The 20,865-nt window shown below is 42.7% G+C and overlaps 7 protein-coding genes across 7 annotated transcripts; 4 read left to right on the top strand and 3 right to left on the bottom strand.

Annotated features, from left to right (window-relative positions):
* Positions 1-635: 635 nt before the first annotated feature.
* On the bottom strand, positions 636-1,976 carry BYT42DRAFT_594538 (t-SNARE; the record flags this gene model as incomplete). The annotated part of the gene is made up of 6 exons (XM_051570778.1): positions 636-792; positions 858-1,155; positions 1,218-1,293; positions 1,368-1,562; positions 1,637-1,683; positions 1,754-1,976. The coding sequence occupies 6 exons, from the start codon at positions 1,974-1,976 to the stop codon at positions 636-638; spliced, it is 996 nt and encodes a 331-aa protein (XP_051421709.1).
* A 378-nt stretch (positions 1,977-2,354) lies between these two features.
* Positions 2,355-4,782, bottom strand: BYT42DRAFT_615609 (uncharacterized protein; the record flags this gene model as incomplete). Its single annotated transcript, XM_051571977.1, has 5 exons — positions 2,355-3,807; positions 3,899-4,004; positions 4,075-4,312; positions 4,376-4,614; positions 4,698-4,782. 5 exons carry the CDS (start codon positions 4,780-4,782, stop codon positions 2,355-2,357), a joined length of 2,121 nt encoding a protein of 706 aa, XP_051421708.1.
* Positions 4,783-6,764: 1,982 nt separating this feature from the next.
* BYT42DRAFT_615608 (hepatocellular carcinoma-associated antigen 59-domain-containing protein) lies at positions 6,765-7,951 on the top strand (the record flags this gene model as incomplete). Its single annotated transcript, XM_051571976.1, has 6 exons — positions 6,765-6,880; positions 6,972-7,226; positions 7,300-7,521; positions 7,589-7,661; positions 7,727-7,754; positions 7,827-7,951. The coding sequence occupies 6 exons, from the start codon at positions 6,765-6,767 to the stop codon at positions 7,949-7,951; spliced, it is 819 nt and encodes a 272-aa protein (XP_051421707.1).
* Positions 7,952-7,995: 44 nt separating this feature from the next.
* Positions 7,996-10,696, top strand: BYT42DRAFT_576373 (uncharacterized protein). Its single transcript, XM_051569052.1, has 11 exons — positions 7,996-8,220; positions 8,287-8,541; positions 8,621-8,655; positions 8,728-8,896; positions 8,955-9,006; positions 9,139-9,244; positions 9,313-9,567; positions 9,643-9,886; positions 9,970-10,065; positions 10,147-10,385; positions 10,454-10,696. Exons 1-10 carry the CDS (start codon positions 8,193-8,195, stop codon positions 10,236-10,238), a joined length of 1,332 nt encoding a protein of 443 aa, XP_051421706.1. The 5' UTR covers positions 7,996-8,192; the 3' UTR covers positions 10,239-10,385; positions 10,454-10,696.
* Positions 10,456-10,857, bottom strand: BYT42DRAFT_576372 (60s acidic ribosomal protein-domain-containing protein; the record flags this gene model as incomplete). The annotated part of the gene is made up of 2 exons (XM_051569051.1): positions 10,456-10,696; positions 10,791-10,857. Coding segments are annotated over 2 exons (308 nt in total), but the record flags the coding sequence as incomplete, so codon positions are not given.
* Positions 10,858-10,977: 120 nt separating this feature from the next.
* BYT42DRAFT_576370 (adenylate kinase-domain-containing protein) lies at positions 10,978-12,520 on the top strand. Its single transcript, XM_051569050.1, has 5 exons — positions 10,978-11,369; positions 11,433-11,612; positions 11,701-11,772; positions 11,834-12,240; positions 12,325-12,520. The coding sequence occupies exons 1-5, from the start codon at positions 11,168-11,170 to the stop codon at positions 12,403-12,405; spliced, it is 942 nt and encodes a 313-aa protein (XP_051421704.1). The 5' UTR covers positions 10,978-11,167; the 3' UTR covers positions 12,406-12,520.
* Positions 12,521-13,878: 1,358 nt separating this feature from the next.
* Positions 13,879-14,185, top strand: BYT42DRAFT_576367 (uncharacterized protein; the record flags this gene model as incomplete). Its single annotated transcript, XM_051569049.1, has 1 exon — positions 13,879-14,185. A coding segment is annotated over one exon (187 nt), but the record flags the coding sequence as incomplete, so codon positions are not given.
* Between the last annotated feature and the right edge of the window lie 6,680 nt (positions 14,186-20,865).

Here is a 20,865-nt window from a genome sequence, read left to right as displayed (position 1 = left end):
CTTTAGCATCTAGTGATTATGCACCTCTAGAATCGTCTGCGAAACTATATAGGTTATATTATTAAAAGAAAAGAAAAAGAGTGCAGGAAGTGGGGTAGAAAAAAATTTAGCCTGGCAAGCCTCCCATAACCACGAAACTCAAACCGATTGTTTGTTTTTTCAATCACCGATGACTCATGAAATCCTTCCTATGTCTGCGAGCTTTTGCACTATTCATCAGTCATCGTTCACAGCAAAGCTACAGGGTCTTAAAAAACAGTATTATAATTTTTTATTCTTTTTTTTACGAAAAGTATTTCTGTCAGAGCGAGCCATTTAAAGCTGGCATGATTATCAGCCTCAGGACCAAAAGAGAGCCAAAGGTTACTGAATTGATCGTCGGTTGAAAATTATGGAAATATAGTGTATGTTTTACTTTGTTTCCATCATCGATCTAAGTAGCAATACTATCGTTAAACTTGTTCTGAAAACAAGAGGAGAAAGTGGCAAAATTTGGGAGTTGGAGTCGTACTCAAAGGTAGTTGAAAAGAAATGACCACAGGACATTGACAAAAAGTGTGCATTTTAGGGACAATGGGATTCCCTGCGATGCTGTAATAAAAAGTTTACACAGTGACAGTTTTCTTTTTTTCTTTTTACATTATCAGGGTGAATACCAAGAAAAAGAACACAATAGTTACAAATATTTTGATGATTAACCAGCGATTAGAGCTAATATTAGTGTAGTATTTCAAAAGTTCCCTCTGAGCACCCATGACATTCATTTCGATATCATCCGTATTTTGATCAATACTACAGTTTTTCCATGTATAAGTTACCTTGGCGAATTCATGCTCATTCCACAACCAATGACTTACCGTTGCACTGTTTCGCGTTGCTCCGCTACCATGGTGGCCAGCTGCTGGAAAATCGAACCCAGTTCGGCGATGGTGCTTTCGATACTTTCGATCGCCGTTGAACGAGTTTCAATATAACGATCTTGTTCAAGAACCATCATTTCCTGTTGTTGTTGCTGCTGCTGTTGAGATATCATGGGTATGCCTAGGGATAATGTGGATTCTTGTTGTTCTTCCATGTGTGGTTGGTATGTATGACTGCTGCCAGGCGATTCTCCTCCCGGGCCACGTCGACGTGACTTTAAAAGTGGTGAATTGCCTTATTGTATACCCAAGGTTATTACTATGATTCGGATTTGTGGCCATATTAAAGGGATTTACCTAGCATGGGCTCTGATGTCTGCTCTGCTGCAGAAAATAGAAATTGGTCCCGTTTATCCTTGGACATTTTCATATTCTTTCAACAAAACGGTTAGATACAATGGCCAAAAAAAAAAAATCAGGCTAATATAGTTCCTGGGAACCGCCTACCTCTGTTCGTATTTCCAAGACATCTTTGAAGCTCATGGATGTATCGGCTAGCTTGCTTTGCAATGCCACCACAACATTTGACGTATGTTCGTTTGCTTGCTTTGACGACTGCCGCTGGCTCTTTGTATATTCTTGGAGCATCGCAATCTGCTTATTAAGTTTGGCAATGTCTTGTTTTATGATGAAGGTTAATTCCTATAAAGTAGAGAATGCGACCATGAGTATCCTGTTAATGTTGTATGTGTTCAATAGCTGCTCTTTCTACATACGCTGATTTCTACTGGTTTGTCATCGAAGAGCGTTTTTCGTTTTGCCACTAAAAAATAGCGCCAAACATCAATACAAGTTTTTTGCACGGATGAATCCATGGCAGCTGAAATGCTTACATCGAGTCAGTTTTTCTAATTTGCCTGCTGTATTTGTAATGTTGCGACTGATTTCGGCCGCCATGAGTGAGAATTCGCTTCGAGCGTGATGTTTGGCTTTAGGTGAAGATGGCTTTGGTGATGACAAGAGCGCACGTCGCTCTAATGCCGATGAACTATGGCTGCGCGAGCGAATGCGTTCAACGACAGCATGAAATTCTGTTGTACGATCTTTGAAAGTCATCGACAGCCGGCAGCGGTTCTTTTTTTTAAAAAATCTATTATTTCGCAAAAGGGTAGAAAACCAAAACCCCCCATTTGATCATTTGTCCCAAAATGAATGTACGGCGGAGTTTGGAACTGATCTTCACCACCCTGTGCACCCTGTTTGAGCTTACTTTTTACTACAGTCATGCAATATTGCCACCGATGCGAGACATGCCGCGATATAGTAATAATAACTACAAGTGGACTACTTTCTATGTATTACTTTACGCATATGGATCTCATAAATAGGATGGATATTAAAAAAAAGGGTAACAAAATGAATGCAAAAAAATTACAATTTAGAAGAAATGAACAATAATGTAGGTGATGCATATGGGTTTGGAGAATTTTGTCTTCAGTTGCCTGTTGATAATACGGCTGAATGATGATGTGATTCTTGTTGCCGTGCTTTGCGGGCTTGATGCTTACGCTGCTTACTCAAGATACTTAACAAGTCATCCTCCGAATCATCTGAGCTCTCATCATTCGAAACGTCGTCCGAATTTACAATTGTATCCAAATTCATCTTGGTTTCGACTTGGTGCATTACTTGAGAAATAGAATTAGCGGCATTGTCCGTCTTTAACTTGAGTACCGTAGGTCGGCTAATGTCGTGGCTCGGGCGTCGGCTAGTTAACACTCGATGATTAAAAGGGGGTGACACAGGCCGGGAAGGATTCGAAGGAGCGACAGGTTGCAGTATCTGAACTGGTACATCATCCACGTTATAAGCATGTGTGAGCAAACGTGGAGATGATGGTGGAGAATGATTCAAAGGTCGGGGCTCGAGATAGATCGGCTTTGCAGGCCAGTTCGTATACCCTGCAGATGGAGATGTTGCAGAAGACGTGTTGTTAGAGACGTCGCATGGAGACATAACGTATCGGGGGACTGGTTGCGAAGCGAATGTGTGATATTGTGAGGAAAAGTCACGGTTGTGATTGCGAGATGAGTTATGGTTGGCATTGGTCGTACAAGGAGTAGAGGCCAAGGAATGAACCTGTTGACAAGAAAGTTCGACAGCTGAGTGGTTGGATGGTCGCTCTTGAGAGTGTGAATTGCCTTTGGTTGCTGGTGCCAGTTGAGGAGATAGCATGACTCTTGGAGTTTGGTGAGCGCTCGATGGGGTATGATCGGAAACGGTAGTAGCAATTGATGTGTTCCTGGAAAGGCAGGTGCCACTATCCCAAGAACGGTTAGAGTACTGTGAAGAGAAAGAGCTGTACGATCTTTCCGAGGAACGTGAAGCGATGGAACTTGAACGATGGACACCGTCTACATCCAGTATATTTTCTTTGCCCATGAGCGTGACCGGAGACCGATAACCAGCCGAAGCGGGGGGATGCCGTCCTCGCGCCAAGGACATGGCTTCTGAGGCGCGATCTGTCGTTACTCGACCATTCAATCCATTCCTCATATTATCACGCGCGTAATTCATGGAGGAACTGCGATGTGTAGCAGGTTCTTTATCCATTCCCAGTGCCGTTATCGTATCCATCATCTCGGTGTCCAGACTTTCATTATCGTCACCGTCATCATCAATGGGAACCGCTGCACGCGGCCACGTTCCAATCACGATCGGCATATCGATGGAACTATCTCCGCAGCTGCTACTCGTATCGATCTTGGGACTCTGAATGCGGACTTTGTAGTGAACACGCAGTGTGGTATTGTGGAAGTGGATCGTCGGCGGTGTTGAGGTCGGGATAAGAATTTTGCAATGAATGGACTGTGCGGATGGAATGGGTCCCATGATATTGATGTCATTTTCGGTCATGCGTAGCACTTCTTCCTTGGTCACAGCTTGTCTGTATTGCGTTTTTTGTTGTCAATAATATGTATGATATTTGATCGCGTGCATACTGCACGTTGAACGACGGTGGTGCTTGAGAAACTTACTTTCCGGTTTCAATTTCGGTGATTCGCATAAGTTCAACGGAAATAGCCTTTTTCTGTTGGACCGGCTCAGTACAAGTCACGGCCATCACCAACGGAATAATGTCACCTGGGTGGACGAAGGGATGGTCCAATGCATGAATATAAAGAATCGCAGGATTCACGAAAGGTTAACTTACCTCTTGTATAGCCCGATCTCGGTATATATGCGCGTATGTGACACTGTTGGGTGGTGTTTCCCAAAGTGAGAATCATGTCGGTATCCTGGATTTTCGGCTGTCGGTACTGTGATGATTCAATATTGATGTATTCCAAAATGGGTATGGTAAATTCTGATTTGGGGCATAAAGATTCGAGTACCATTGGGCGGTCGAGAATGGCTGTCAAGAAATATCGAACAGAAGCTTTCTTTCCAAACTGTGCCGAAAAATTTGAGACAACCAAAAACGATGGGAGTTGGGGATCCAATGTGAAACTTACTTCCATGGTGCTCGGTAATTCGATATCTTCAGGTACCGTGAATTTAAAAGGAAATTGATGCGGCTTGGCTTCGAGAACATGCACTTTGGAACCTTCTTCCTCAGATACCGCGACGATCTTTGTGTTTTGAAATAATACAATGGTATCCTTCTCCTTGATAGAGAGTATAACCTGTCCAGAAAATCGTAGGATAAGATGGTTCGCTTTGGTTGGCGTCTTTGGGTGGAAAAGCACATGGCCTAGGTTGGATGGGAGTCAGCATTCACTTGGGTGCCATGTCAGAATTGCCATCGAGGCTTCACCATGGTGAACATCCTTGTACCTTCTATAGTTTCACCTGGAAAATAGAACTTTTCCTCTTTTAAACGAATGTCGAGTGTTTTGCTTGATTTATTCAGATGTTTCATAGAGAATAAAAAGGATGTGGTTGATTGTCAGATAAGATGAGGATCTCCGTCGTTTTCACTTTTTTATGTCGATATCTTCGAGATATTGCCTTATTAAAAGAGGGGACAAATAATCGAATCCAAGCGAAAATTCGAAAATGAGCTTGAGGACAATTTTGATCGTTGTAAAATCGACGCGCAAGTATAATTTACTCGTGCAATCGGTCAATTTTGTCAGAGAAAAACTAAGTATTTCACCACCAAAAGCAAAATTTTAAAAAAGAATTGCGAAAAAAGCACGAAAAAAAAGGAAAGATTAGAAAAGGAAAATAAAAAAAGGAGCTTATGATCTTGGAAGCAAGGTTTTTAGTGTCAACGATGCGCAACCGCCAAAAGGAAGAAAAAAAAAAAACCTTCGTCATTTAGTTTTCACACCGATTTCCTCTGTTTTCCCCCTGCACTTTCTGCTTTCAGGATTCTCAGACGAATTTGACGTAACACACATAGGCTGGCAATCTCTGTTTAAAGGTGTGGCTCATATCTATATCTCTCTGGCATCGAATAATACTGCAGTATCCTTTCGAGGTTTCGCGAGTGCAAGTGTCACTTTTTTTTGGATCTTATTATTCAACTAGGCGGGCAAGTTTCTGCAGACTTTTGATGTAGGTCGCAAACAAGTTTTTTTTTTTCTTACACCCAATTTTCCAATGATGCCTTTGCAGGGCAGTCACGGACATATGCAATGATCTTTCATCAATACGTACAATAGCTGACAAAAGGCTTGTCATGACTGTTGTTTCCTACAATAGAAATCTTTGCATACAAGATATGACGGTTATTCATTAGAAGTTTGATAAAGTAAAAGACTGGCTTGCATAACATGAGGGGCATCCATCGCGTGCTACCTCCGTGCGATGGTATTCTCAATGAAGAACGTTACTCTGGTGCAACGATGACTATTTTGGATGAAACTTTGTGTTATTCCTTTTTGGTCCGCCAGCAGACACCGATTGCTCAGCCCATTGTGATCACAGTGACATTTCCATCTCAGCCATTTGATTCGTTCTTCTCACTGAAAAAAGATTACCTTGGTGGATCATGGGCTTTGATGATGTATCTCTGGATAGCTTAGTGTGCTGCCTTTCGCTGAAAGATCAAATCGAGCCAACTGAAAGTTATCTGACCCCTTGAGCAAATTTAATTCATAAGCTTACTATGCACAATGATTTGACTTTTATAACCATGCCGCGTAACCTGCGTGTATTAGAAAAGAACCTATCAAAGTTGACGGCATCCCATTCTACAGCAGGATCCATACAATGAGATTTATGAGAAATCAGATACATGGGCGAGATCACTAAAAGCACTCCTTCCGGGGTTTCTGCAGTACGGAGATTTTGCTACTTGGTCTATTATTGATATTGAACCTTTATGGGGCGGTACCCTTTCAAAATAAAACTACCCTTCATTAATCCCGCACAATTCGCTGCTGTCCAGTTAAATTAAAAGGTTTTGACAGACCTTTTGAAACAACAATAACATCAAGTTGTATTGAAGAGCTTATTTTGTTTTTTTGGACTCGAGAATTTCACAGACAATATAACTCATCATCAGTTCATCTGAACCGCCGTTGCTAAGCGCCTACCTATTGATACTATGGATTTAAACAGTCTATAAGAGCATAAAGAATGACTTTTGCGACTCGGAAACATGGTCTATTTTTTTATAAAACTTTTCAATGCAATTGGCAAAATTTCTGTAAGCTACAGAATAAACAAATTGTAATATAATATTAGAGCCGTGATTTCTGTCTTGTCCACTCATTATTCATATAAATGGTGTATACGATATCAATTGGTTTTACAATGTTACATGGCCGTGCTTTGTTTGAACACTGCAGATAAAGCGTAATTGATGCCCGCACCGGTGGCTTCACACTCCGCTCTTGTTGAAAACGAATCATGTGACGGTGAATTGAACGCTTCTCTTACAGTTGAAACGAGATGCCGATGGTCAAGAAGCAACGGAATTACAGAAAGAAGAAGCTAGATTCTGACGAGGAATCAGATCTTCAAGTTCTGGCTAGCGATGATAACCAAGGTGAAGCCGAGGATATAAGGTAACCTTTTGGATAGAAGATCGAAAGGATTACAGCTGTGACAACCCAAAGATCCAAAAAAGTGTCTCACTCGAGCTACTCCATTCCTTAGTGCTACTATTGAAGAGTTGCAAGAATTAAGGCGACTACGTAAAAAACATGGCGGCATTGACGCTGAAAAACTGTTCAAAGGGGTGGAAAAGAAAAAGAAAAAGAAATCCAACGACGATGCTTGGAATTTGAAGTTGGAAGGACTCGTGGATAAAGATGCTCTTCGTGCAGGCAACGACGAGGATGGTGCTGAGAAAAAATTAAAATTGGACAGTTTCACCACGCAGACCAATGCCGTGGATGTGGATAAGCATATGTAATGTGATGTTGTATTTTTGGGTAAAACATGGGTTTGCTGATGGTGTTGCATGATGTATTTCTGATGTTAGGATGGCGTATATTGAACAAGAACTGCGGAAAAGACGAGGCGAGACATACAAAGCGGACGAGGCTGAAGAAGAACAAAAAACAGAAGGACTTAAAGATATTTATGAAGAATTATACCGTGTTCCCGAACGGTTACAGACCGCGAAGAAGCGGCTCGAAGAAGGCAATGTACAATTATCCACGCAGATGCTCACAGCTATTCCTGAAGTCGATCTGGGTATCGAGTAAGTTGAAGATCGGATGAAAAGGGATCGGATAAAAAACGTCGATTGACGGGTGATTTGGTTTTAGTGTACGACTAAAAAATATCGAAGAAACCGAGCGTGCCAAACGAAAACTCATGGATGAAAGCCAGGAAGAAGCAGTAAGTATCCTGTTCAAATTGTCCATGCGTCCATATGCCTTATTCATGCTTTCTTTTATCAACAGAATAAGCCTCCAGGTTATAAGAATGAATGTAAGCCCATCTCATCCTATTCATTTTCTGTGATTTGTGTTGACCAAGGTATTGATTTCTTTTCTCTCGCAGTGAATGTGCCTGCTAATTTCGAGAAGCAAATTCGGACACCGGAAACCAAACCAAGGCTGGATAAACGACAGATGGCTACTGATGAACTTGTTGCTGAAAAGTTTAAAAAGCGTATGCGTAAATAAAAAAGTCGAATTCTATAAATTCAATTGAATAATTGAGGTCACTCTTCTCTTTGAATTTTCGATGTTTTAATTTCCCTTCTGAAGCAACGATTACCAGCAAGGGAACCCCATCCTTTTTCCTTATTTCAAACTCAATCCAACCTTTCCAAAGTGACGTTTTCTCCTTTACTTGCAGAAACTTTCTTGGTTACTTAAATTCCCTCAATTCTCCCATTCTATAATCTTCTTCCTTTATCTCCCCATGACTCTCGGTACAATTCCAGTTCAAGGTACTCTTTCTCTTTCTGGACTGAGCTTATGCTGCTTCCATTGACACTGACCCGACCTTCAACCAGAAATACCTGTCCTTGAAAACCTGATCACCATTCGCCATAAATTGTCAGCTTTGAAAAAAGACCGGGAATCGTATCCAAAGCCTGATATTATTGTCGCCTTGTATGAAGAAACAGAGAAGGAAGTTGAACGTATCGGTTCCATACGTCAGAACAAGATCTGGGAAGCAAGCACACGCAATCGAGTGAATGACGTGCTCGACGATGTCATGTCCCTATTGTCACTGTTCTTTATGAGCATTGGAAGAAACCGCGAAAGTACATTGAATTCGTGTGCACCTTATTCTGCCACTGATAACAAAAAAATGTGTATGCATTGCTTATCTCCTTTGTTTAGGTCCGGCGGTGTACGCCCAGCTGATAACAGTTGAAGTATGTTACGCTGCATGATATTTTTATTCGATGGCCAATTAACCTTAAAATTTTTGTTTTTGGAAAATACAGCGTTATTTGGATCAGTTATCTCAAATGGGAATTTACACTGACTCTATCCTTATTGAAATTGAGGAAAGACTGCAAGATATAGCCGACATCCTTGAGGCTGACTCGCAACGTTCCCAAGGCACTCACTCTTACTTTCTTGATTTGTTGAAACAAAAACATGCACGCTGCAGTAAGCTCAAAAATAACAAATTTGAATGACATCTATTTATTAACATGGAGACTGTTAGAATCTGCTCTGGAAAGCCTCTTGATCACCATTCGCGATGTGTCGCCAAAATTGTAAGCTTCAGCCTTGCCTTGCCTTGCCTTGCCTTGCCTTGCCTTTTTTTTTTTTTTTTTTTTTTTGCTTGGATATCCACAGGCGGGTTACACATGTTTGGAGGCATGATACTCATTCGTTTCTAATACTAGGAAACCAACGCAGGAAGCACTAGTGGATCTACGCCGAGAATTATCTCGAATGGCGCAGAATCCGAATGGATTCACCGCAAATGATATTCATCCTTTCCAAGAAAAAGTAAATAGCTTTATGGACAACAACAACAACACCACCATCGCCAGCATGTTACTGATGATCAAGTTTAGCTCCGACAAATAGACCATGCAGCATCCGACATATTAGCTTCAAAAGATGGACCAAAACCAAAAGGGCATGCTCTCATTATTGGTCTGTTGGAACAGCTTTACGAGGAAACTCATGATTTGGTTGCTTCAACAGACAATGTCTCTGAAGCTCTGGTGCCTATTGCTGATCGTCTAAAGCAAATTAAGGCTCAGCTCGAACGATTGGCATTGACTCATCGATGGACACTGCGAGAAACAGATTTGTACACATTCCAGGTAAATACAACCTCCATTGATTCACGTCCAACTAGTTCATTGAATGGTTTTTATTGACTGGAAATATGAAAAAAGTTGCAACTGCAAGAAATTGAAAAACTACGACATAATGGCAAGTTCCGTGATTCTCGGGCACCGGAAGCTGTTCCGGATGGTCAAGCGTTGATCAACTTTTTATTGCGTGGTTGCTATCGTCTCATGTCCAAGATGTTAAGCGAGAACGTGCCAGTAGCGGAAGCATTGATGCCTGTCCATAATCAGCTCAGTACACTGCGGCGATGTCTTGTAGAAGTAACAAAATGGGGTAAACCCGATTCAGGTATGGTTTTTTTTGGTTGTTGTTCCACCATGCTCGCCATTCTTGGATCGGTCATTGACATTTTTTCTTTTCTTTGATGCTAGCACGCGACCTCTATCCTTATCAAATGAAACTGGCGAGCATTGACAATATGCGTATTAATGGCGTATTTTATGACGAAGAAGGCAATATTCCTGAAGGTATAAAAAAATGGGGTTTTTCCCGAGACAAAAAATGGCTGTATGCAATTATATCGACTGAGAATAATTCCCCTTTCACAGGCCAAGCGATCTGTATAGCATTGCTGAACGAATGCTACGACATTATCCACGATCTCATTGCTGCTCTTGACGATGATAAACTCGCTCACTGATTGACGTGTTTTTGTTTATCGATTCCATTCCATTCAAAACCACAGCAATCAATAAAAAAAGGCAGAACAATTGAAGAAAAAGGTTCAATTAGCCCGTCATGAAAGCGGCCATGAGTGTTTATTGACTCTCTTTTTTTAATCGAAGAGACCTAAAGAAAAAAAAAAGAAACATGTTAGCGTACTCAGACCAGCACCGAATCAGTAAGTCCAAACTTACCGAAACCCATATCTTCATCGGATTCCTCCTTCTCCTCTTCCTTCTCCTCAGCGGGAGCTTCAGCAGCACCGCCAGCAGCGGCACCAGCAGCAGGAGCAGCAGCACCACCAGCACCGGGAGTACCAACGCTCATGAGGAGCTCACCAAAGTTCTGACCGGCGAGGGCCTTGGCGTAAAGGCTGAACCAGACGGGTTCAACGTCAATACCAGCAGCCTTGACAAGGGTTTGGAGCTTGTCGGCCTAGAAAAAATCAAGCATTACCAGTTAGAAATTCCCATGTCGCCGATCACACGATGAATGTTCCCAATGTTGATTTGGGTGTTGGTGTGCTTACAGTGATTTCGACATTGTCGTCCTGGAGGATAAGAGCAGCGTAAACAACGGCAAGTTCAGCAGACATGATGACGGATGATTAGATTAATTGAATGGATGAAAGTGTTTATGTCGCAAGTAACGATTTAACCCTGGATGGGATACAAGACGCTTAAAACACAAGTTGAAGGAGGAATCGATAGACGGGTTCCAATGGATGATATTAAAAAAGGGAAATCTCAAATCTGTCCGAACCGCAGTTATTTTAAACCCAGACATCCCGTGTCTGGAAGCCCGTTTTTTTTCTTTATCACCATATTTTTTTTTTCCCTTTCTCTCGAAACCAGCGACGCTCGACGGGTTAACCGAATTACGTCTATTCCGTGATATTTGTTGGACATGTTTAGAACATTTGCTTCTCGCGTTGTAAATTCTCGCCTCGCTGCCGCTACCGCTACCAAGCGAACGGTACCTGTTCTTCGTTCCTACAGTACCCAAAAGCCCAAGCAAGGTGGCGCACCCAGTGTTCCCGCCATGTTGGCTGTGGCCTCCATGGGTTTCGGTGCTTACTATATGATTGTCAAATCCAGAGAAGGCCAGCGTAAGTTCTTTTTTTTTTCTCATCGTCATCTGATGACAATGTGCTCATCCTGCGATTTATAAGCCCATCCCGGTCGACAGAAGAAAGAATCCGTTCAGAAAAAGGAAGAAACGCCCAAGGAGGAAGCTAAGCAAGAAAAGGCCAGTCAAATGGAAGAGACTATGAAGCAGGAAGCTGCCAAACAGTTGGAGACGGACATTCCTGCATTCAAACCTGATGAAGTGACCGTCGTGTTCGTTTTAGGTAAGTGTTGCTTGAAAAACACCCGATACTCGTTTTTTGGCAACGGTAGCTCATTTTTTTTTATGAAAAAAACCCCAAAAATGATCAGGTGGTCCTGGAGCTGGCAAGGGCACTCAATGTGAAAATTTGAAGAAGGATTATGGTTTTGTCCATTTGTCAGGTGAAGCTCCGCTTCGATGTCATATTCTATTCTCGTTGAAATTGACTTTTTTTTTGGTTAGCGGGTGATTTGTTACGCGCAGAGCAGAAGCGTCCCGGATCCAAGTATGGTGAATTGATCAATTACTACATCAAGGAAGGCTTGATTGTGCCTATGGAAGTCACCATTGCTTTATTGGAGCAAGCCATGAAGGAAGAATACAAGAACAATAATACCCGCTTCCTTGTGGATGGCTTCCCTCGCAAGATGGATCAGGCAATCAAGTTTGAAGAAGTGGTTGTGCCTTCAAAAATGGTGCTGTACTTTGAATGTCCCGAGGAAGTGATGTTGAAACGTTTGTTGAAGCGCGGTGAAAGCTCTGGCAGAGCGGACGACAATATCGAATCTATCAAGAAACGTTTCCGAGTATTCAAGGATACCAGTTTCCCCGTGATCGAAGCCTATGAAAAACAAAACAAGGTCACCACGGTAAGTTGTCCAAAATCTGTCATCTTGAAATTTTTTGCAACCTGGGAATTAAAAAAAAAAATGATGGATGTGCTATGTGATTAGGTGAGCTGCGATATGCCTGTTGACCAAGTGTATCAAGAGGTGAAAGTTGCATTTGACAAGATGTTTGCCAAGCAGCAATAGACAATAGACGGCCCCCCACCGGGGAGAAAATCAGTTAAATTAAATAACAACACGTCAAGCATCATTATTTTTTTCGTCTTGATATTCAAAAATGATGGCCGCCACTACTTTTTTGACGCAATGATGCGACAGGATTTTGTGGCAACTTTGTTCGCACAGTGGCATACAATCGGTGCTTAGCCCAACTCTTTGATTTCCAAAGTTTGGACTCCATTCTTGGTCCGTTGGTTTTTTGGAGATGCATTTTTCCCGGTAAGCCATCGCTTAAAAAAAGGGTGAGTTACCGAGCGACTTGCCGGTACATTAGGAATACATGGGTATTGGCGTGACGCTAGTCGATGTGCGCCTGAATGTCAAAGTATTCGTTTCTGTAAGACTTGGTGTATTTGAAAAATAGATGTTGATGGTTGGCGAAAAATAAAATAAAAAAGGATACTGCCAAATATGCCAACTAACCAGCGTATTGGGAAGTCTTGTAGCAAAGATTATCTCGATTTAGATTCAATGTGCCTGACGCAATTTTCTTTGTATACGAATACAGTACGCCAATAAAACATGTATCAGGACGTCACTTTTCGGAAAACATACATCTCAGTGATCGTCTTTTATAAAAACCAATCACTGGCGTGTTGCAGGAACCTACCATTATGATTAATGAGCCATTTTTCACCTACAGAGATTTCAGTACACTTTTCTCGGGTATAAAATACTCTTGAGGATTGATCCGAAATAAACCAGTAAATAATATACCAACACCTCTCTTCCGATCTTTAGGTTGCTCAGAGTAAACACCCTTGATCCTTTCTCTTTATTTTTTCTATCGATTTTTCGATTCAAACACAACTACTTGTCCATGACTCTCAATGTCTTTTCTTCTTTTTCCCGATATATCAAAAGACATTCTCAAAACAATGGAGTATACATCAACAACAGTATAATCTGGTGCGTTGTAACAACAACGAACCTATATCCGCAGCTTTCGATTACTTTTCTAAAAAACGGACGTTTATCCCAGTCTATCGATGATTCAATATGCTTGAGTAATTTTCCGTTTCAGTCCTTTTTTTGGGGGCGGGGGATTATGTTTCCTTGGTCGATTTGAACTATCTTGGGACGTGATCATGTTTAATTCAAGCTAAAGAGGATTGATATTCATTATGTATAGTCGCCCCATTGATAGTGACAGATCGTACTATAAATGAAGGATGATGGAAACAGAGATGAGGAACAGTTGGCAGTTGATGAAGAACGCCTTGCAATCTACCGATAATCGATTTACGAACTTCTGTCTCTATCTATGCCTATGCCTATGTCTATGCCTATGTCTATATATCGTCATTATATATTTTCTATGTATTATACTCGTATAGAATTTGCCTTAGTGGTCATCTTTCTCTAGAATTTAATAACTCACCTTTTACTGCGATAATGTGGGTAACCTGTGTTCTCTCAAGAATAATCCCAATAAAGAAGCACGCTCTTCACTGTTGCCATGCTGGCTCATACGCTCTTGTGTGTTTTTCCGGTAAGAAAATACAAGTGGAAAACCAGAGATTTAAAATCGAATCGGTTCAAAAAGTATTTGAGCACCGGATATATTGTTTGTCGATATGTATCAGATCGAGATCAGGTCGTCAGAACGTCTTTTTGTCTGGAATAAGAATCAAAGGAAAAGAGTAACACCGAGGGGTATCATGTGTTATCAAAAAGAAAAGAAGAGGTGCGCTATCAGGGCAGCTTAGAAGTCTCAACAGAGAGAAAAGATAGAGAAGACGTGTTGGTATGTTATTCACTGTTTTATTTCGTATTGAAATATGAGGGTATTTATATTCGTCAAACTATTTGAGGTAGCCAATACTTCGTTCATCGATGCAGAGAACATCACAATAAGGAAGAACGCACACAGATACACTATAAGTCGAAAATCACAGAGTGATGCATTCACAAATGGAGAAACAGTAAGAAAAACATCGCAATTTCGATGTAGCACATATTGCAGATCGTTTGGCTATAGTTAGTACATCGTCGCAGAAAAGGCAACTGCATACTCGGAATGTCGATAGTGAGGAAAGTATGATTGGAGGGGGGAAAAAGGGAAAAGAGAAGCGAAAGGAGAAAATTACTGGTTTTTTTAGGGAACAATCGGGAAACAACAATTTCCAGGACAGCTTAAACGACGGAAATGGTCATCACAGTGTCCTTGACTCTTTATTTTTTCTTTTTTGCTTCCTTTCTCGTTCCCAACAAGCAATACATCCAACGATCTGATGTATGATTCTTCAATCTCAGTATATCTCGTATGTCTTTATCCAGTATGCCTGTTGCTCACTTCAAAATTTCAAACTGAACAAATGCACATCCCGAATTCTTTATCTCAACCCAATTATTACCTTCAACATCAGAGATGGAATATCATTTTATCCTTCTTACCATCATCACCGCAATCGGCACGAAAAAAACACCGAAACTATATCACAATTTTGGCAAAGCATTCTCATCATTTTTCCCGGTTAATATCGTGATCCTATGCATAAAACCAATCAATGATACTCCAGTCACGTGATTTCGTTTGCGGATTATGAATCACTTACCAATCTCGAAAAACTGATACGGGTAAGTGGCTGGCGATTAAAGAAGAACGAAAATAGGGATCGGGGAATGAGTGGTAAGCGATAGAGCCCGCGGTACAGATATGATCAAGGTAAAATAAAACAGTGAAGGTCGTTGCACGGGTTCCGCCTTTCCGCAAAAATATACGATCAGTACCGTTCTGACAATACTCCTTATTGCCGTTCTGATACTGCAATCCAGGTATATTTCCGTGACAGTCAAAGTCAATATAATGTTAGAAATAGGGTCGTCAATAAGTCTGCTGTCAGCACGAAATAAACGTAAGGCCCCCAAAAAAAATAGATCTCAAAGAAGAGTCGATTTATTCACAATGCACGATCAATTCGATTTAAGCTAAAATTTACATTCGCAAATTCCGGGTCGCATGCCGGACAGCCAACTCCGGACCAATATTTTAAAGGCCGACCGGAACATCCACAACAGGCCGCATCATCTCCTCCCCCACTTGAACCGGTCGCCGTCAAAAAATCGGATCAATCCTGTCGGGTACGCTCAATCCAGGAACGAAATTGCTGTTCTGCCATTCTTGTTAAAACGTCAGGAACCATGGACTCGTGGGCCTTGAACGGTATGAGCATGTCTCCGGATACCGGTCCTTTCAATCGCAATTGTTGGGGTCCTTCCAAATAGTATGTCCCGTTGTGATTCGCCTTGATGACCGTCATGGGGCCAATCCATTTGTCAGCTAACTTCCCAGGGGGGCGGGTGTCCTTCATGAGCAATTTATCACCGATTTCGTATCTTCTTTGCATTTTGACAGTGCGATCGTATCGTTCTTTCGCCTTTCGTTGCTTGATTCTGGTACGCTTTCTTGCCTCGATCCGATCGTCTTCAGTCAGATGCTGGATGACCTTCATTCGGCTTAGTATTTCTTCGTCGATTTCTCCTTCTACGTAATCCATTCTGGGTGGTGGCCATGTAGCGGGGGTTCGCATTTCATATCCGTATAGGAGCATCCCGGGAGAAAATCTTGTGGCTTCATTCGGCATGGTTCGTACCGCTAATACGGCCGCTGCGAGATAATCGTCCCAGCGCTCGCGGTTGTCGTCTTCACGGGCAAGTTTCGCTAAGGCGCTCACAATAGTTCCATTCATTCTTTCGCAAAGACCGTTGACTTGTGGTCGATAGGCTGTGGTGGTGATGTGTCGACATCCCAAGCGTTGTAGAAATTCACCAACGTAGCCTGAGGTAAAGTTGCTTCCGCGATCAGTGAGTATGTATGTGGGAACGCCAAAATCCTTCACGACGCAATCGAATAAGAAGTTCGCGGTGGTTTCTTCTGTGATATTGGGAACGGCTGCAGCAACTGGCCAACGAGTTAGATAATCAATAGCTACCAGTATATACTTGTTACCACGTTTGCTTTCCGTTATAGGGCCCACTGCGTCGCATCCTATCATGTAAAACGGCCTGGATGGTGAAGGTATCGGTCGGGCTTGTTCTCTTCTTTTTGGTTTTCCTCTAGCGCGAAATTGGCATGTTTGGCATTCGCTGACGAGTTTTCTTGTTCTTGCAAATAGGCCTTCGGCTTCATACTGTAATCGTATTCGTCTCCAAGTATTGTTGACTCCAAAATGACCTTCGTTATGTACGCTTCGGATAACGTCGTCGACATTCCCTTCGTGTAATATTTCTTGTGCAATCGAGCCGTCTTTTCGTTTTCGGTACATCTTTCCGTTGCTGATGGCTATCTTCTTGGCTTGATTGCGTATTGTTCTCTTCATAGATTCCGTACAGTCCAATGGGTACCGGTTTTCGCTAAGGTAAAAATATAACGCAAGATATCGAGGGTATTCCATGTGTCGAAAAGAAATGTTTTTGTTGATGTTTTCCGGATACGTTTTTCTTCTTTTTTTTTTTTGTAGGTTTTCTTGGGAATTTTTTTTTTTTTTTTTTTTTTGTGTTTCGCTCGGTGTTGCATAATTCGCGCTGGATCTACGGTGTTGCATTTTCGTCGTGTGTGATCAACCGGGTGAAAGCATCAGCTGGATTCTTCTTTCCTGGGCGGTATCGGATTTCCATATTGTGCTCCATAAGACAAACTGCCCAATTCGTCAGTTTCGAAGTCGGTTTCGGGTTGTCAAAAATGAACTTCAGTGCGCGATGGTCGGTATACAGTACGAAATGTCGTCCAGCTAAATAATGTCGGAAGTAGTCGATTGCCCAGATGACTGCAAGAGCCTCGATGTGCGTAGCGGAATAATTGACCTCGGCTCCATGCAGACTTCTTGATGCGTAGCAAATAACCTTTTCGTCTTGTTCAGATCCATCCGGGGATTGTGACAAAATAGCACCAATGGCCTTAAACGATCCGTCGGTTGTCACGATTTGTACCTGATTGCGGTCTGCAAACGCCAGAAGGGGTGGATGGGACAAACACCATTTGAGCTTCTCGAAGGCTTCCTTCTGGCTCTGGCTCCATTCGAATTTCTTCTTCTTTCCTTGCAATTTCGTCAACGGTTTCGCGATCGTCGCATAATCGGGGATAAACTTTCGATAGTATCCCGCGGTTCCCAGAAAAGAGCTGATTTCATCCTTGTTTCGCGGTTCCTTCATCGCCAATACTTTCTCCACATTGCGTGTCATCGGTAAAAGTCCGCGATCGGAGACAACGTGTCCCAAATACTCAACCTGGTTCCGAGCGAAGCTGCACTTCGATCGTTTCAGTCGTAAATTTGCTGCTTCACATACCGTCAGTATCTGCTGTAAATGTTGTCGGTGCTCGTCGAGTGTCTTGGAATAAACGATGATATCGTCTATGAAAACATAGACGAACTTGCCAATATACGGGGCGAACAGGTTTGACATGAGCCGTTGGAACGTGGCCGGTGCTGACGTCAGTCCGAAGGGCATGACCATGAACTCGTAAGTACCTTTCTTCGTAACAAAGCCGGTTTTTGCGATCGAGTCGTCAGACATAGGTACTTGCCAATACCCACTTGCTGCGTCCAACGTGGAAAAGTACTTTGCACCACCTAGCGAATCCAGTAGCTCCTCGATGATCGGCAAAGGGTATCGATCCTTGATAGTGATGGCGTTGAGTTTCCGATAGTCTACGCATAGCCGGAGAGTACCGTCTTTCTTTTTGACGAACAAAATAGGTGATGTCCAAGTGCCACTTGATGGTCGTATAAGTTCCAATTCCAGCAATTCCTTCAATTCTTTATCTAACTGTTCCTCCTCTTGCCATGTCAGTCGGTACGGTTTGGAGGTGATCGGCGTTTCCGTATTCGTCGGTATGTGATGCTGCACGTCCGTTACACGACCGAGCCCCGCGTTTTCCACAAAACAATCTTCGTGACCAAGCAGTATTTCTTCGATTTCTTTCGGTATTTTCTCTTGTTCTTCTTTTCCGTCTTGTTCTTGAATTTGCGCTTCTAGCCGTTCTTCGGTATAGGTTTTCAGATCGTCGGCAGCCTTTCTACTCGCATACACAGCGAACGCTTCGACACTGTCTTTTTGTTGATCGTTATCTTCCATTATCTTCACCGCCAGTTCCACGTAACCTCTTCCCCGCTTCGTCGGTATAATCAGCTTTCCGTTCTTCACATGCTGCCGTATATCGTATTGTTTGAACCATGTATTACCGAGCAATATCAAGTTCGTTCGTCGATCGGTTACGACCATGTGTTCTCGTCGCAGTTTTCCGGCAATTCGTATTGGTACGGAGGTAACGATTGGGTAAGGGGATGAAACGTCGCCATGAACTGATTCTATCGATAACTTGTCCTTTGTTACTTTCAGTCCAAGTGCGTTGACAAGGTCTTGACTGATCAACGAGACTCCGGATCCGGTATCGAAGGTCGCTTCCAGTGGCTGGTCGAATATCGTGATCACACCACGTAACGGTGAACTCGCTTTCAACTTGTCGATTTCGTACGGATACTCGTACTCGGTATCATCGCTATCAGAGTCGTCTGCGTCGGAAAACTGTTCACTGTCTGAACCCCAAATACTTTCTTCTGAGTCGAACAAATAACTTGAGCTTGTGTCTGTGTCGAGGTCCGTTTCTCCGTTCTCGGCAGGTGTTGCCATATTGACCTCCATGGGCGCCGTCAATCTTTTTGGTGGTTGTCGTCCGTGAAAATATCGTATTCCGTCTTGAACGTCTTTTGCTGCACTCTTCGAAAGTGCGATCCAATCTGCCATACTTACGTTCGCTTGCGTCTCCTTGAGTTGATCCCATATTTTTCGCTCGCTTAATTCGACTTCCAACCTTCTTGGCGGCTTCCGTTTCGTAGTTTTTTTGACAGGTGTCTCCTTCGTAAGCGGCTTCGAAGAACTTGCTATCGGCGGAATAGGATCAGCGCGCCCTTTGCCTTTCTTGGTTTGTCGTTCTTCTGCTGCTACGTCGGTGGAACTTGTCTGCGATCGAGTTCGTTTGTCTGCGGTATATACTTTAACGCCTTGTATCAAGCTGACATTCTTGACTTCGTCGGTTTGTTTCGTTGCACTAGTATCAGGACCAGGAGCTTCTTGATTGTTCCGGATGACAGTATCTCCCTCTACTGCCATCCCCGCTCTTTTCCCGAACTTCCTCCTTGGTCGTTACCGTTTGTTCGAATCGCCCGCGGCCTCATCGGTTCGGTGCATGCGGTCGATTTATGACCTTCTTTGTTACAGTTGAAACATACGAGCGGTACTCGTCTCGGTTGGGTCAGGTTAATACGTAACGCGCGGAATTCTTCAGTAAGGTTGTTCAGAGCGGACAAAGTGCTGGTCGTGCTCGTCGAATCGGATGGTAATACTGGCTTGTTTGTCGAGTTGTCGTCTACGTTATCGGTATTCTTGTTTTCTACTTCAGGAATTTCGCGGTGACCATATTTCTGTAACGCCATTTCGATACGTCGTGCTTGTTCTACAGCTTGTTCGAATGACTGAGGCTTGTCTCTCTCCTTTTCACATTCAAAAGCAATGGTGGCATGGATGGATTTCCAAAAGTATCGAATTTTTGTGCGTTCGTTCTTCTCCTTAACCAATGCTAGAAGTTCTTCTAAACGGTAAGCAATGTCGTCTACATTTTCGTGCGGTCGCTGTTTCATGTTGGAAATCTCTTTCCACCAAGTATCCTCCATTCCGTTAGAAACGTATCTGGCGATGAACATGGTTTCGAACTGGCTCCACGTAGTGACCGAATCTTCTTTTGCATCCCACCATGTACCTGCGCGTCCTCGCAAATGGGTACCTGCCATGATTAACGCCATTTCGTCGGTCATATTCGTACCTTTCTTGATGCGCTTCATAAGCCGCAACCACGCTACAGGATTCTCGTCTCTTGTGCCGAAAAATTTTTCTGGATTGGCAATAAAATTTGTGATGTCTTGAGTCATGCTCGCTTTTAGCGATAGAACTGGTTGCTGTTCTTCCTTGTTGACAACTGGCGCTTTTCCACTTGGCAATTTTCCACTTGAATTCTCTCCAGTTGGCATATTCTGCGTTGCCGCGCCGCGCCTTAGGATATTTTCTTTAATTCGTTCTGCGATGGCCTTTCCAGTTCGTTCGATGTCTTCTTGAGTTCGGGTGTCTGGTTCTTCCCTATTCTTGTTTGATGATGCCACTACGCCCAGCTTCTCCACCATAAATTGATACGGGTAAGTGGCTGGCGATTAAAGAAGAACGAAAATAGGGATCGGGGAATGAGTGGTAAGCGATAGAGCCCGCGGTACAGATATGATCAAGGTAAAATAAAACAGTGAAGGTCGTTGCACGGGTTCCGCCTTTCCGCAAAAATATACGATCAGTACCGTTCTGACAATACTCCTTATTGCCGTTCTGATACTGCAATCCAGGTATATTTCCGTGACAGTCAAAGTCAATATAATGTTAGAA

This window comes from Radiomyces spectabilis, assembly GCF_025331425.1.
Source record: "Radiomyces spectabilis strain NRRL 2753 chromosome Unknown BYT42scaffold_9, whole genome shotgun sequence".
In the NCBI taxonomy this organism is placed as follows: Eukaryota; Fungi; Mucoromycota; class Mucoromycetes; order Mucorales; family Radiomycetaceae; genus Radiomyces; species Radiomyces spectabilis.
The sequence above is the reverse complement of the archived record's forward strand: the minus strand, read 5'-3'. Positions and strand labels throughout refer to the sequence as shown.